The sequence below is a fragment of the Polyodon spathula genome, chromosome 3 (genome assembly GCF_017654505.1).
Source record: "Polyodon spathula isolate WHYD16114869_AA chromosome 3, ASM1765450v1, whole genome shotgun sequence".
In the NCBI taxonomy this organism is placed as follows: Eukaryota; Metazoa; Chordata; class Actinopteri; order Acipenseriformes; family Polyodontidae; genus Polyodon; species Polyodon spathula.
The window spans coordinates 26,387,012-26,403,700 of NC_054536.1; the positions used below are offsets into that span (position 1 = coordinate 26,387,012).

General features: G+C 36.1%; 1 protein-coding gene across 1 annotated transcript in view; it reads right to left on the minus strand.

Moving 5' to 3' along the window:
* The window catches only part of LOC121312918 (COX assembly mitochondrial protein homolog), a 34,764-nt gene extending 19,081 nt beyond the window's left edge, over window positions 1-15,683 (minus strand). Inside the window, exons 1-2 of the mRNA XM_041244831.1 lie at window positions 15,559-15,683; window positions 9,387-9,479 (exon numbers count right to left, since the gene is read on the minus strand). Coding sequence (XP_041100765.1) covers window positions 9,387-9,479; window positions 15,559-15,577 — 112 coding nt within the window. The 5' untranslated portion in view covers window positions 15,578-15,683. The remainder of the gene's footprint in view (window positions 1-9,386; window positions 9,480-15,558) is intronic.
* Between the last annotated feature and the right edge of the window lie 1,006 nt (window positions 15,684-16,689).

Genomic DNA, 16,689 nt, shown 5'->3' on the forward strand with positions numbered 1-16,689 from the left:
AGAAAAATAGGAAGTAACACACACCAATTTTTACTCCAAATTGCTTACTTGTTTGTAAAAGGCCATCCTTATTCATTCTTAAAGCTTTTTTCACCTCTCAACATAGTTAATTATTTTTAATGCAGCATGTGCAGTTTTTCTTTATACTGTAAATCATTTAAAAAAAAAAAACAACAAACAATAATAATGGTGTTCAAAATAATTTCAGAAGCCATGACATCACAGACCCTATTAATGTAATTCACTGCAACCCATTGTACTGCATGGTTCAAATACAAAACCCTACTGGGCCTTAGTAAAATCACACACACACACACACACACACACACACACACACACACACACACACACACACACACACACACACACAAACACACACACACTTTTATTAAACACTAGAGTTAAAATCTGAAACCAACTTATATAATGAGCTAATGTTTTTTTTTTTTTTTCTTTTCTTGTTCCCGAGAGAAAGAGCGGGAACAGAGACACCAGAGTACCGAGGAACCTTCTGCAATAATCAATCCCTCAAGCTGTTAAAATAAAAAATCAAATCAAGCAGCCCTGTGCGCTACAGGAGGTCCAATGCCACTCTGTTCCCTGCCAGCCTTGATTGGTGACTGAACCAGTGTTCGGGGGCTGAAGGCACAACAGGGAGCCCTTACTGGCATCACTCTCCTAGACTGGTGGTACACACAAACTCTCAAATGAAAGGCATCATTAGAATGTGACAAAACTGCCTCCAGCAATACAGCAACGTAATAATCAATGCTTGTGAAAGAGAGAGGGGGGAGTGAGAGGGCAGCAGGCTGTGTACATGCTCCTCGCTGCTTTAATTACTATTTCTTCAGCTCTCCATTAACAGCACACCTTTATCCATCAGATGGAAGGCTCAAGGAACAATCGCCGCAAGAGAGAGAAAAAAAATAACTACACTCATTAACAAATTGTAATCAGCAGTCAAGAGGCCTGGACACACTTACAAAAAAAAAAAAAAAAAAAAAAAAAATAAATAAAAAAAAAAAAATAGCCAATTATTATGTTACTTATTTTGTGTGGTGGTACGGTTAACCATGACAACAGTCGGACAAAATGACAAAAATGAAGACGTAATTCAGTACTAATAAATATGCACTCTACACTTTAGTGAAAACACTGATGTAGGAAATGAAAAATCGCAAAAAGAACCATGCACTTACAACTCAGGGTCATCCATTATCTGATTAAAATAGCAAAGTGCACACTCCTTTTAAAAAAAAAATAAAACAGTTCTGAGAAACAGAAGGAACTGGTGTCTTTGTCAAAAAACAAAGGTATAATTAGCGTGACTTTCGTGCAATTCTCACGTACAGCCCAATGAAGTTTGACTGCAGGTTTCACTAGTAACTTAATTATTACACCTCCCCAGTTTGTTTAGAAGACTGGACAGACAAAAAAGTGTTTCAGGTGGCACCAGGTTACACCATTATTAGCAAAATGAACCATTAAAGGTTCAAAGGCAGACAACAGCACAAACACAGAGATCTGGTTCCAATAATTAACCAAGACACACATTTAGAGGGCATAAAAGCATTGCTGCTAGTGCCATCTGTTACAAATAATAGTTTTTAAATTTTTTTTAAAGCAATACAAAATTTGGATGCTGAAGCAAGTTGCTGTTCTAAATAGGATGATCATCACTCGTAAAATAAAAGAAAGTGATCATACCTCAATACTGGCGAGTTTCTCCGGTGCCAGAGAGCTGCTGCTGTAAGCAAGTGGCAAGATACATTGATAAAAGTTTCATTTTTAATGCCACACTCATTTCACATCTCCTCTGAAAAAACCCTCTGACCTACTGCAAAGCAGCTTCATCATAGATTTTGTCAGGGGGCATCCCTTAAAGCAAAACACAGATTTGAATGCCATGCGCATACAAGACTAACAGGTGGGGCGAGGAGCAAGGTGGGTGTCATATAACTTTCAATTGCATTCCATTGCTTTTCCAGCTTGATATATGTATATAACACCTTTAACCACTGACCTGCTGCTTTCTGCAAAGCTACCTTTTTATTTAAAAAAAAAAAAAAAAAAAAAAAAAAACTGACTGATGAAGAAAAAATAGGTAAATCACACCGAGAAACTGAAATTTGAAATTCTCTAAATTCTAGGATGGCCTACAGGGGGAGCTGGGTGTCTTACTTACTCATGTCAATCAGATAATTTCTGTACATTGTGAGCGAGAGAGAGCAATTATGAATCCCTTCATTTTGTTTAATAAGGCACATATGTACTAGGGTTGAACAAGAGAGATTATTACATGCTGCTGTGCATAAGCTCTTTGATATTTATAACACCGGTGCAATGGCAGTCTCTATAGATTAATCTTGTTCACTTGACATCACTGAATATCTAACACATCCAAGTCAATTAATTCTCACCTGATTAAGATCAAGCAGATATTCAAAATAAATCAGCTCACCAGTCAAGTAGAAATCAATATTCCTGATCTTACTGTTAAATTAACAAATAATCAAATATCTGCATCTTCAGTATGCCAGGACTGGCGCTTCCCTTCTAGCCTTGTGGTGACACGCTCCGCACAGCTTATTACAGCAGTTATTAGAATTGGAAACAACAATACAACAAAAATGATTTATCTGACTTGAGCTGCTGTCTAGAGACAACGAGACAGACAAATTCTCTCAAAAAGGACAAAAAAAAGTTTAACTCAAAATAGAACTTCCTCCCATTACACACACACACATACATATATACACACACACACATATTATATATATATCTATCATACACACATACACAGCTGTATATATGTGTGTGTGTGTGTGTGTATGTATATACATATTACATACACACACACCCACCCACCTAAATTAGTTTTTTATTCCTTTTGAAATTTCCGAGGATTTTGTTTAAATGTGTATAGTTTACCATTTCATTGCAAGTTTTGTGAAGAAGAATAATATTTAATAAGTACTGTGTAGGAGCAATTCAGTTTTATAAAATGACGCAGTCAATTACAAATGTCACTTCACCCCATTAAAAAAAAAAAAAAGAAATAAGTACACGTATAGCAGTTAAATTGTTTTACTAACTCCCACTTTAATTGCTGGTTACAATTAAATTAGACTATACAGCCTTGAGCTGCAGTTACTTGGCATTCACTACTCGATGCTGTAAAATATTTTTGTTTCAACTTTGAAATTCAAAATTACATTTTGTGTCAGTACTAACTGAATTAAAGTAATAAATAAAATCCAAGTGTTTCACTGCCTGTTTTGAAGAATAAGACTGGCATTCCTGATATGAATATCAACAAATATCACCAAGCAATATCTCTCAAGTATGTATGTGCTGTGCTCCTACTTCCTTTGTTACTATTGTGTATTTCTTCAGATGCAGAGGTGTTTCAAAATGTGAGAAACAGAGGCACTTACTAACCAGTCTGGCAGGATTAGCCACCAACTACAAAGGGTTAAATGTTAGCAAATATATTTCTACATTATATAAAAAGGTTACAGTCTAGGAAACATAACTCCATTTAACACACTACAGGACACTGGGGTATAGCGACAAATCTAAATACAGCCACTGTTTAAATGATCGGAATCAACTAAATTAGTCAAGGTTGCCTTTTTCAAAGTTACTTAGTGCTGAAAGAGTTAAACAGCTGCTCAATTAATTCCAGAAATCTTACCTAGAATGCACTTCCACACTCTTTAGGCCTTGTATGTGTGTTTTTGAAATAAACATATGCTTTGCCAGACACATTTTCATTTTAAATAATCATATTCCATACCACTAGCTTAAGGAAAGTTCTGTATGCAAGCCTTATCTCCATCTCTTTGTAGCCACACAGTTAAATGCTTTACACCAACAGACACTAATGAGGTGAAATTACCTACCAAGTGACATAGTAACAGACAACTGAAAGTAGAAGAATCAAACTGAGAGTTATCTTTAGTAAGGCACCAGATTTTATTTTTTATTTTGTATTAATACATGCTTGCTGAATCATGTGCTAGTTTTAAAACTGCACATACAGTATCTTACTAACATAAAAAATAAATTCATTAGCTATAACCATCTCCTATGTGCTGTCTCAAAGTGTTAAACATCTATCTAATCTCTGGCAGATGTTACAAACCCACCCTGAAAAGTTAATAACATAACTCAAGCCCTTAGAGCCATTACTTTATAGACTGAGCAACCCCAGATTTTAGTGTTTTTTTTTTTTTTTCAATAAACCTTTAACAGACTTGCAATTATGGATCACATGTCTCTGTGAGTTTACTGGTCATTTCCTCAACTACCACATAGTCTGTATGTTATATATGTTCTGTGTCATCACACATAGCTGCCGAGTCAATGTAAAAGCTCTTTGCTGCAGGTTTACACTTACTGTTAATGGATCAGTAGGCTACATGTGGCACTTTCCTTAGGGTTACAGCTTAACCAGTGCCTCAGCAAGTTTTTACGAGGCCCTGTTCTTTTGGAGAAGCCAAAGTAGAGATGGAACCTAGTATTCACTCAGTAAACATTAAAAATCCTAAGACACTCTTACCTCAGTGTGCTGGCCCAATTCCAACACACATCTGGCTAAATTACCGCCTGTCCTTGCAATGTTACTAATTAACAAATACAATAAATTAAATAAACAACCCTTCCATTCCCCAATCCCTACCACTTGAGGAGAGGACATCCCTGGAAGATAGATGTTCCTTATAATTCCAGGATCTTCTCCAGGAAACAAACTACAAACTTGTCAGAACAGACAAACCCAGTGGCACAGTTCCGTTTCTGTTGAAATCAAACAATGCAGAATACCTGCGAGTCAGACAGAAGGAAGTAATCCACTCAAGGAGGTACTGCAGCCGCCACTAACCACGAGAACGAAGCTCAACAGTTTATAAAAAATGAGCAGAACCGAGAGAGCCTTTACTGCCTTGAGTCTGAATCTTGGACATCCACTCTCAAAGACAGTTCATAAAACTGCAGCATACATGCTAGATCAATTATTGGCTTTGGGGCAACCGCGTGATGGTTATTATCGTAAGAAATTACTTTTTACTGTGCGACGCAAGAGAACACCAAAAGGTAAAACAGAATAGGATTTTATTTATTTGTTTTATTTTTAAACTACAATTTGATTTTTTGAGAAGTCAATACATCTAGTTTTATTGCATGTCCTAGGTGTCATACATTGAAATTATACAAATTTCAACCAAAAAGATATATTTGAAGACAGAAACAAAAAAAAAAAAAAAAAAGGATTCTTATCCATGTCCGGGTTTGCTGCACGTTCCAGGAAGCTCACCACCTGGATTTATAGAATCTGTCAATGGGTCCTTGGAGCATTTTATATGATTTCAGAGAATTTACATCTATAAATTATAAAATAAAATAAAATAAAAAAAAATAAAAACTGATACTGTAAGTATGAATTAATAAAGTACTACCAGGGAATTCAATGTTAAAAGCTCCTGCCAATACCTAACCCAAACAAATATTCTGACCTTAGCTGAAATTGGAGCATCCTGGTTTGCAACAAAATTCAACCAGGAGTCTTTATATTAGGGGTTTCAAAACAGAATAGCGATTTGCTTGAGGGGTTTATGTTTACATTATTTTGTGTTCCTAAGAAGTACAACTACAATACAGTTAAAATATCCCTTATTCAGGACCTATTTGTGTGTATTTTCATTGCTTGAAAAACACAGTGCAACAGATTTAGACTGAGTGACAGCAGAGTTGATATCAGTACATTACTGTATATACAGCAGTAGAATTCAAGCCATCAGTTTAAAAACATAATTCTGTTTAACAAGCACCAATGATTTATCATGTTGCACAGTGCCAGAGATATGCAATATAAGAGCCCCTTTATTACAAGGGAAGTACAGTACAAGCATTTCAGACTATTGCTGTGTACTGACCACATCGGATAAAGACATTATCCAATGCAGCCAAAGAAATAATTAACCAAACGCAGCATGATAAGAGAACCGTAACTACATCAATCAATCACTGGTTTCCAATTATACATCAGTAGTGACATGGGAGAAGTGAGGGACAGATAGGATCAATCAAATGTATTCGTGCATGTAGTGCAGTATAACCAGACATAGCATAACAGGAAAGAAGTACCTATGGTATAAAATAACAAGTAAACAACAAGCAGGGGTGTAGAAAAATAATTTGGTGACTTAAAAAGTTAGTTTTTATTGAATGATACCAATAACCAAAAGTGACCTAGAGAATCACAGAACAAGCTGGGAACCAAATTTTAAGAAAATATTTTAAAGAAACTTGTTTCTAACATTTATATGACCATAAAAGCCTGCTGAAAGACAGCATACTCTAGATTACACAGCAACACCCCAAAACCAACCTTACCATGTACCTATACCACAAATGTGAAATTACAGCCATGCATTTACACTACAAAATTCATTATTATTATTATTTTTTTTTTTACTGATATCTGGAGAGAAGAAAAAAAAAAGAAAAAAAATGTCCACCAATCTCTGCTCTGACTTTGCTTGGGGTGACACATCTTTACTGAAGTAACCACAGCGACATGCGCCCGACGCAGCCTTGGATGATGACGTACAATTTACCCAACAGTTAAAATATACAGCTTCTGGTGAACATCTTTCCCCTCCAGGGGGATATCTTGATTTTGCAAAGTAAAAACAAATAAATAAATATAAAGCAATCAGCTGCGCTTGTCGCTATCACAAAAATGAAAGGAGATTCAAGGCATGCTGCAACTGATGGAAATAGTACAGTGCAGAGAAAAAGAGACACAGAAAGAAGAGAGATTTTTTAACTGAAGTTTAAACTATTTCCGTTGGAATTGCTACATACTGAAAAAGCGCTCTCTATCGCCTCAAGCACTTACGTTTCTAAGCTAATGTCTCATCCAATAACCCATTTTTTTTTTTTTGTCTAGCAAATAAGTTATTAGCATGAACGTTATCCATTAGCTCAAGCCCCCAACGCTTGTTTAAAACTAATTATATTACAGACAGATGATCCCTCCCTTCAAATACAGCAAGGATGCTGGAGCATTCACTGTCTAGAGGCCCTTTTTTTACATCATGAATAGGGAACATTTGGTCTCTTTGGTCTTTCTGTGAAGGCTCAGCTGGCAGTGACTGGAGGTTAAGGCTTAAACCTGTTCTGACTAAACTTGGGTCCTAATTAGTCCTCCACACCCACAGCTTTGAGCACCAAGTGTCTACGTACAAAAGAAAGTAATTAATGCTAACAAATCAGATCAAATCCAAAGATCTATGGTGGAGCACACCCAGTTAAATGCTTGCACATAATGGAGTGGTACAGCTTTTATTATTAAATTGCTGTTGGTGACTGAAATAGGCCCCCTTTTCTCAAACAAAAGAGATTTTATTTCACTTGTCCTCATTGAAGCTGTGCTGCATTTCTCAAAGTGTGTAGCCATGCTAGATTCAGCCACTGCCAGGCCTGTTTCTGCTGATCATATGCTGGGTTGAGATGACTCTGAGAATGCATGATCTCACAGCAGCTTTAGCTTCCATCAAGCTTAGCTTTACAACTAGTTAAACAGGTGCAGGAGTTGATTTAATGGTATGCAGCATACCAAAATATGTACAACTCCTTGTCATTTTTACTTGGCGCTGCAGCAATTAAAGGAAACATTAAACCTCACTAAAGCCACAATAGTACTTATTTCAAGAAAGGTTTGCATGCATATCATTTACAAGGCACATTCTTTCAACACATGTCAAACAGGGGTGGGTATAACAACTTTTAAATGTGGCCACATGAGTTGCATTTCAGTATATGTGAAAACAGTGGTAAAACTGTATTTTTTGCACAACAGAAATAAAAAACACACAACTTTTTAAATATATATTTATAATTTTATACAGTAAATGACGTATTTAAAAGCTACCGATGCAATGCAAAAGTTAAAATAACGAACAAATGTTAAAAAAAAAATTGAGAGAGAGACTTATTTGGCACTGCTTATAGGGACTACTGTTATTTGTGCTCAAATTAGCATGCACTGGAATGTAGAGCAGTTCAAAAATATGTTATTAGAATTGTATATTTATATAAAAAAAAATACCTTTAATCCAGCAAGTATCAACATACATTATAGCCATACAGGGCTAAAATCAGGCTACTGTTAAACAGTTATATTACATATAGTAACTAACCAGATCTCTTTTAATAAAAGTTGTCTGGATTTTGCTAGATGGGAACAGCAATGCAACACATGTAAACCCTGTTGTCTATGGCAAGCCGTTTTAGCATTTAATCCTCAATTGCTGATATCAAGCATGGCATTACTGATGTCACAAATGGCATTTTTGATATCAAAAACACCACTCTTTATATCAGAAATGCATACTAATGAGCATCCGGTTTGAATTCTTGATATCAGAAATGCATAATAATTAGGTGATGAATTACACCCGGTCTGTATGTCTGTTTTGTGTTTGGCAAAATGTCTGAGAATTCTTGTGACATGGACAATGTTTTACTTCCAGGCAGGATTGGAACTCGCAAGGGTTATATAGTTTCAAATAATTAAGATGGTAGTAGTAATGTTCAGCTACAGCATTCTGAATGCAGAAAGTTTTGGGTTTTTTTGTTAATATATAGGTTATACAATGTGTTACGGCCATACAGTAAACTGTTAAATCTCTTTTTCTTTGTCTTTGAAAAGACCCGCGTGTTAAAGTCACTAACTCTGATGCTTCATTATTGTTAGACATGTCCATTCTGGCCCTTTCTGTAGATGAAAAAACGTGCCTCAATACAGCAGAAACATAATCAACACCATCGGCCATGCCATTCTTGGCATACCCTGGATAATGTGCTTACAAATGTGTCGACCGGAAGTCTCTGTCTTATTAGTATGTGTTTTTGAACTCCAAAATCATTAGCATGCATTTTTGATATCAAAAATGCCATTCTTGATATCAAAAATAGAACTGTTGCTATCGGAAACACAATTGTTGATATCAAAATAAAAGGTACTATTTTTGATATCAACAATTGTATTTCCAATAAACAATTCTATATTTGATAAACAATTCTATTTTGAGATTATATATATATATATATATATATATATATATATATATATATATATATATATATATATATATATATATATATATCACACACACACACACACACACACACACACACACACACACTGTATATATAAAATTTCTTTTGGAGTGAAATCGAAATTGAGATATTACATTCAGTCCAATGTGTGACATCAATAAAGCATTTAGACATGCGTAAAACAATTATAATTCTGTATTTCCTCTGTAGAATCCAGGTATAAAAGCTTTGTGGTTTATGTTGGCTTTAAATCTTACCTTGTACTTTTTCTGCGCAGCGCTCCTTTGCCTTCTCCCTCATTAGTTTGGGAATCAGCACATCTTTCTCTACATGCCGGAGAGCAGGTTCCTCTAAAGAAAATAATTCAGCAGGTTAAAATGTGCATGGTTGTGTATGTGCTATGCATGCCTAAGCAACAGAACCCCGATTTCAGGGCATCACTGTCTGGTAGTTGATTGAAACTGGGAAGGTAGAGGTGCTATTCTACACACTACAATAAGGCTTTTAAATACTTCTCACTTTTTATTGTTTGACTTTCTTAGACAATTTATCTGAATATTTCTGCTGTCATCTACCTCTTAGTTTTCCCGATTGGTAGATAAAAAGCCTGAGGTTTCTAACAGAATGTACATTTACACTGCTTCATTTTCATCATGTACACAGAGAATACAACAACCTTGAGAGTTTACAACAAAGGGTTACGTGTCGGCAGTCAATGCAGGGTAACACAATACAATGATATTCCTGCAGCACCTGTAGTAAACAGGTCAAATGGTTTACAATCTCCTAGTTAGCGGTATTATAAAAATAGGATCCACTTTTTAATCTCATCACCCTGATGAGGTCTACTATATGCAAGTACGAAGTCGGTTAATACCATTGTTTATTATATATGCAAAAATAATGAGGCCTGCTGATTTTACTAACTAAACATTCTTTATGAGACACTCTTAATATCTGTCAATACTGTGGTCTAGTGGTTAATTCAATTGTTTTCATTATTTTTAAATTATCATCAGGTGCCTCAAATGCTGAAGGCAGACGTGCTGAAATGCGTCGTTTTGTTTGTTCGTTCTTTTAAAAAGTGTGATACTAATAAAATGAATAAACTCTTTTTAGAAATAACAATGGTCATGTCCATCTTTTAAATGATACGGTGAGAGTGTAGCCGATAACACATTTTTCACATAACAGTATTACCTTGCTTTGCCCAGCACCTCATTGATAACACTATGTAACACAATTTTTGTTCCTGGGTAGTAAGTGTTATTTCCTAATTGCTTATGCCTCAAAAGTATAGAAAACGGCTATTATTCCCCACAAACTTTGGTTTTGTGACCAGGACAGTGATATTTCAAAATATCACTATTTCTAAATAGTAAATACAGTATAATCGTAAATCTCAAAAAACTACTCACCTCTAAATCTTTTGTAGTCATTTTTGTATTACTTTAGTATAAATACATGTTAATTTGGATTCATATGTTGTTTTTTTCTGACTTTATGGGAACGAAAAGACACACATTTGCCCGTTTTCCCATTGGAAATAGTGATATTTTGAAATATTACTGTCCTAGTCAGAAAAGCAAAGTTTGTGGGGAATAATAGCCGTTTTCTATACTTTTGAGGCATAAGCAATTAGGAAATAACACTTACTACCCAGGAACCAAAAAAAAAAAAAAAAAAGTCTATTTCATGGAATGAACAGGTGTTTCTAATGTTTTGTACACTCAGTGTATGTATATATATATATATATATATATATATATACACACACACACACACACACACACACACACACACGAATCTCAGCATCTATGATATTCAGCTCCACCCTGGGGTTCAATAGTCATGGAAGGGACTGTTTAAGTTAACAGAACACAACCCACAAATGTTCTGTATAGAGAGACTACAGTGCACTATGTGTTTCTTTTTTTTTTTTATCCTGTCTGCAACACTACTCTAGTTACTAAATGTTTTTTTTTCTTTCTTTTTCAACCGGTAATACACTGCATTACAAAATGATGTTAATGTTATTGCTTTAAAACGTTCAAGTGAATGTTCATGCAAAGTTATGTTTAAAAAAAGGATGATTGTGGGAGCACAGTCCGCTTGCAATCACTCTGAAAGGATTCTGTTGCTCCAGTATTAAGTGATTGCATTTTCCCTATATCTGCCTTTACCTGGCTTTGAACTTTGTTTGAGCTTACTGTATTCCATTCAAATCATGTGACAGTGTGACCTTTTGTTTGTCAATATAAAGCGTAGCGTACTGTAGGTAGGGTTTGCAGAGTTGAATGTTAAATCAATTTAGAACATGAATAAAAAGAAAAAAGCTAATTCTAAGCTTGAAACACATAATAATTACATGTGTTTATAAAATGCAAGTTTTCAAAGAGTAGCACAACCATATAATCTTTTTTCATCCCTTCGCTTTACAGGGCCTGATTTTGACCGTTCCTACTTAAAGAAAAACATTCATTATAAAATTAGCAAAAATGCTGCTGGTTTCTACAACATAAAATGTGCCTTTCACATCCAGCTTGTGTCACAACGTGTTGTAAGAGGCAGGGTCAAATGCAAAAGCAGTATTTACTCACTATAAAAATATGTTTTAATATGCTTTTATCCATGTCTAAATTTTTTGTCAGTCAGCTACAGTCAAAACAACATGTAGTGGAATGTTCTGAAACCTAGTATTTTGATTCGCTGAGAGTGGCTTCACAATACTCTACAGTGCAATCTGAGGCAGTGGGACTGCTTCAATCTATTCCAGTCCAGGGCCTTGTCAGGGCCTGTTGCACAAAAGTGGTTTCAAGAGTTATCCTGATAACTTCCAGGTTTAATTGTGAAAGTCAGGCAAAGTCTGTTGCACAAAACAAGATAATAACAACTCAGGCTTAAAACTATGGTAACATATCATGCTCAAATAAACCTGCTTCGGAGGAGGATAACACCAAAAAAAAAAAAATAAAAAAAAAATGGTGTCACCTTTTATACAGAGAGTGGAAGATGTTGGTACTACAATTAGAAGGACTTTTCGTGGGGAGAGGGTGTTCAGCGATCGCCAGGATCCGATTAATAATCCAGATTCAACCCTGTACGAACGATACCGCTTCTCTAGAAAGATCCTGTACCTGGCGGATCTCCTAAAGGACTTGTTACACGAGTCAATGCGCTGGCAACATAAATTGTAGCATGTTGCCAGCGACGTTACCCCGGGGGATTTGACCTGTTACATGATACAACGAGCTGGCAACTCACATTCGATACAAATTGCCTTTAATCCAAGCAACATCCAATCATATTTAAGAACTACGTCACGTGGTTCTGGAATTAACAGCAAATTAGCAATTTGAAATGGCAGCCAGTAAACAAAAAAGGGCCATAAGCAGGGCTAGGAGTTTGTCACAGTAAATCTGGACGTAAATCAAGGAGCAGTCACGGTCAGTGCGTTCAAAATCACAGGCAAAATGACAGAGGGAGAATAAAGTCACTGGGATAAAAAAAAATACACTGAACAAAAATATAAACATGCAACAATTTCAACGATTTTACTGAGTTACAGTTCATAAGGAAATCAGTCAATTGAAATAAATTCATTAGGCCCTAATCTAAGGATTTCACACGACTGACAATACAGATATGCATCTGTAAGTAGGGGCGTGGATCAGAAAACCAGTCAGTATCTGCTTCATGCAGCGCGACACGTCTCCTTCGCATAGAGTTGATCAGGCTATTGATTGTGGCCTGTGGAATGTTGTCCCACTCCTCTTCAATGGCTGTGCGAAGTTGCTAGATATTGGCGGGAACTGGAACACGCTGTCGTACACGTCAATCCAGAGCATCCCAAACATGCTCAATGGCTGACATGTCTGGTGAGTATGCAGGCCATGGAAGAACTGGGGCACTTTCAGCTTCCAGGAATTGTGTACAGATCCTTGCAACATGGGGCTGTGCATTATCATGCTGAAACATGAGGTGATGGCGGCGGATGAATGGCACGACAATGGGCCTCAGGATCTCGTCACGGTATCTCTGTGCATTCAAATTGCCATCGATAAAATACAATTGTGTTCGTTGTCCGTAGCTTATGCCTGCCAATACCATAACCCCACCGCCACCATGGGGCACTCTGTTCACAACGTTGACATCAGCAAACCGCTCGCCCTCACGACACAATATATGCGGTCTGCCATCGGCCCGGTACAGTTGAAACCGGGATTCATCCGTGAAGAGCACACTTCTCCAGCATGCCAGTGGCCATCAGTGAGCATTTGCCCATTGAAATCGGTTACGACGCCTAACTGCAGTCAGGTAAAGACCCTGTTGAGGACGACGAGCACGCAGATAAGCTTCCCTGAGACTGTTTCTGAAGGTTTGTGCAGAAATTCTTCAGTCGTGCAAACCCACAGTTTTATCAGCTGTCCAAGTGGCTGGTCTCAGACGATCCTGCAGGTGAAGAAGCCAGATGTGGAGGTCCTGGGCTGGTGTGGTTACACACGGTCTGCGGTTGTAAGGCCGGTTGGACGTACTGCCAAATTCTCTAAAACGACGTTGGAGGCAGCTTATGGTAGAGAAAGGAACATTCAATTCTCTGGCAACAGCTCTGGTGGACATTCATGCAGTCAGCATGCCAATTGCACACTCCCTCAAAACTTGAGACATCTGTGGCACTGTGTTGTATGACAAAACTGCACATTTCAGAGTGGCCTTTTATTGTCCCCAGCACAAGGTGCACCTATGTAATGATCATGCTGTTTAATCAACTTCTTGACATGCCAGACCTGTCAAGTGGATGGCTTATCTTGGCAAAGGAGAAATGCTCATTAACAGGGTTGTAAACAAATTTGTGCACAAAATTTGAGAGAAATAAGCTTTTTGTGCGTATGGAAAATTTCTGGGATCTTTTATTTCAGCTCATGAAACATGGGACCAACACTTTACATGTTGCATTTATACGTTTGTTAAGTGTAAATAAAATAACTACTAAGACCCTCCCTTGAGCAACTAACCTGACGGAGCAGAGCCCTTACCCATATACAGGTACTCTGCATAGGTCTAAGATTTATGGCCACTGGAACATTTTTGTATAGTTGGCGATTCCAAAAATCTTAATAAGGCAATGATATGTAGAGCTAGAAGTCAAGTGTAGACTGAAGAAGTTGCTGCCAGTCTTCGTGAAATTTCCCAGACATGGTCCAGTGAAACGGAACAAGGAGGCATTCTATGCTATTGCAGGTAATAATTATAATATGTATTTAATGTTTTTGTCCATTTAAATAAGTATATAGTACTTTTTTTTTTTTTTTTTCATTAATCAAAATAGAGTGATATATATATAAGATAAAGCCTGGGTATTTGTGCTTGTGTACTCGGGATATGACTGTACACTTACGCGTTAACAGCAGTTTTTTTTTGGTTTGTTTTTGTTAAAAAAAATAAAAAATAATAATATCATAGGTTGAAACTAAAATGTGTTGCTTGGAAGCTGTAAAAGCCCTTTCATTTTCTCAATTTTTTTGGATGACCGTTAATAAAGATGACAACACACTCAAACAGCTGGTTCCACAAGCATTGATAGAACATTAACCTGGCTTGAGTTATCTAGATTAATTTAAACTCAATCTATGTTCTTGCAACAAAGTTAGCCTGCTAAGTTAGATTCTGTTAACTCAAACCAGAAAACTTAAACTAAACCTGGCTTTTGTAAACCACTTTCGTGCAATAGGCCCCAGGTCTTTGAATCTGTATGCTCAATTAAATTAATACCTGGTTGTCACTGATGTCATGTGTATAGGCCTATATATTCTTTTTTTGTTTTTGTTACCAGTATCATTTCCAGAAAATACTATAGATAGGGTTTGCTGTATTGCTTAAAACTGCCAAGGATTAGTGGGTTGTTTGAAAGCAACAGTAACACAGTGGCCACAAACAGGCTGGATTTGACACGAGTTTGAAACTCACAACCAGTCCTGGGTTTCAAACAAGGTTGAAAACTACACACACTAAGGGCCTCCATTTATAAGAACCAGACAAATCCGTACGAAATTCTGTGAAAAACACACAGCTTTTAAACATAATGAGACTAATCTAAGGTGTAACTTAACCAACAATATATTACTACCGTAATCATTATGTAAACGCAGTAAAATACAGTAGTGTTGTCATGCAATTTAATACGTAAATTGTTTTAAAAAAAAAAAAAAATAATAATAATAATTAGCCAGCGTTAACTTAAACAAAAAATAAACAGCTTAATATATGTAATTTAATGCACTAGGTGTAATGACACTAGATGTTCACTAAATAGCGTAGAGGATTAATTTAAAAAACACCTGGTTTACATTATAAATGATACACACAGTACACAGTACACATGTGCTTTGCCAAAAACACAGACTTGAATGTATCCACTATTTACTGTACCTCCTTTTGCAGACTCCATAGATAAACACTGTCTTTAACAATCACGATTAAAAAAACAGTAGGAAGATGTTTTTCTCCTTCAGCATACCTGCCCTTTTTTCAAAGTGACCTTTCACACTCACGCTGTCTGACAAGCACCGCCTTTGTCGACCGACGTCCTTCCGCCCGTAACGTGCTGGCTGCAGCTAGTATGAGGTGAGGCTAGTGTGTACGAGAGCAGCAGGCAAGTAAAATGAAACGTGCCTCAATTGTATTAAAAAAAAAATAGAGCTGGTCTATGGCCAAGTAATCTTAGATACAGTTTGTGATGAGACAAAATAAAGTGACTTGGACACATTAGGAACTCAGTGACAAAAAAAGCATGATTAAAAGCTAAATACCGCACAGACTGTAGGTAGGGCGTTCTCTATACCCTGTATTTTAATAAACATTTTATATATTTTTTAACGTATTATTAACGAACAAGTATAGAGAGAAATTAAAAAAATATGCGGGTAGTACTTTAGTAGGAATCTACTACTGAAGATATCATTATATAATAATTTGCTCAATAAAGGGAATTAAGTCGCAGTTTCTTAATCTCATGGTTTTTATAATGTGCATGTCGTCCAATATTGTGTGTTAAAATGGGGTTATTTTGTGATTAAAATGGGGTATATTGTTATATATATATTATATATAATATATATATATATACATATACACATATATACTACACACACATACATACATACATACACACACACACACACACACACACACACACACACACAATGCCTATAGAAAGTCTACACCCCCTTAAACTTTTTTCACATTTTGTTGTGTCAGTGCCTCAGAGTTTCATGCATTTAAATGAGGATTTTTTTTCCACTTATCTACACACCATACTCCACACTGTTAAGGGGAAAAAAGTTTTTATTGAGAAAAAAAATATATATATATATATATATATATATATATATATATATATATATATATATATATATATATATATATATATATATATATATATAAAAATACAAAACTGAAAGATTATAATTGGATAAGTTTACACCCCCCTGAGTTAATACTTGATGGAAGCACCTTTGGCAGCAATTACAGCTGTGAATCTGTTGCTATAGGTCTCTATCA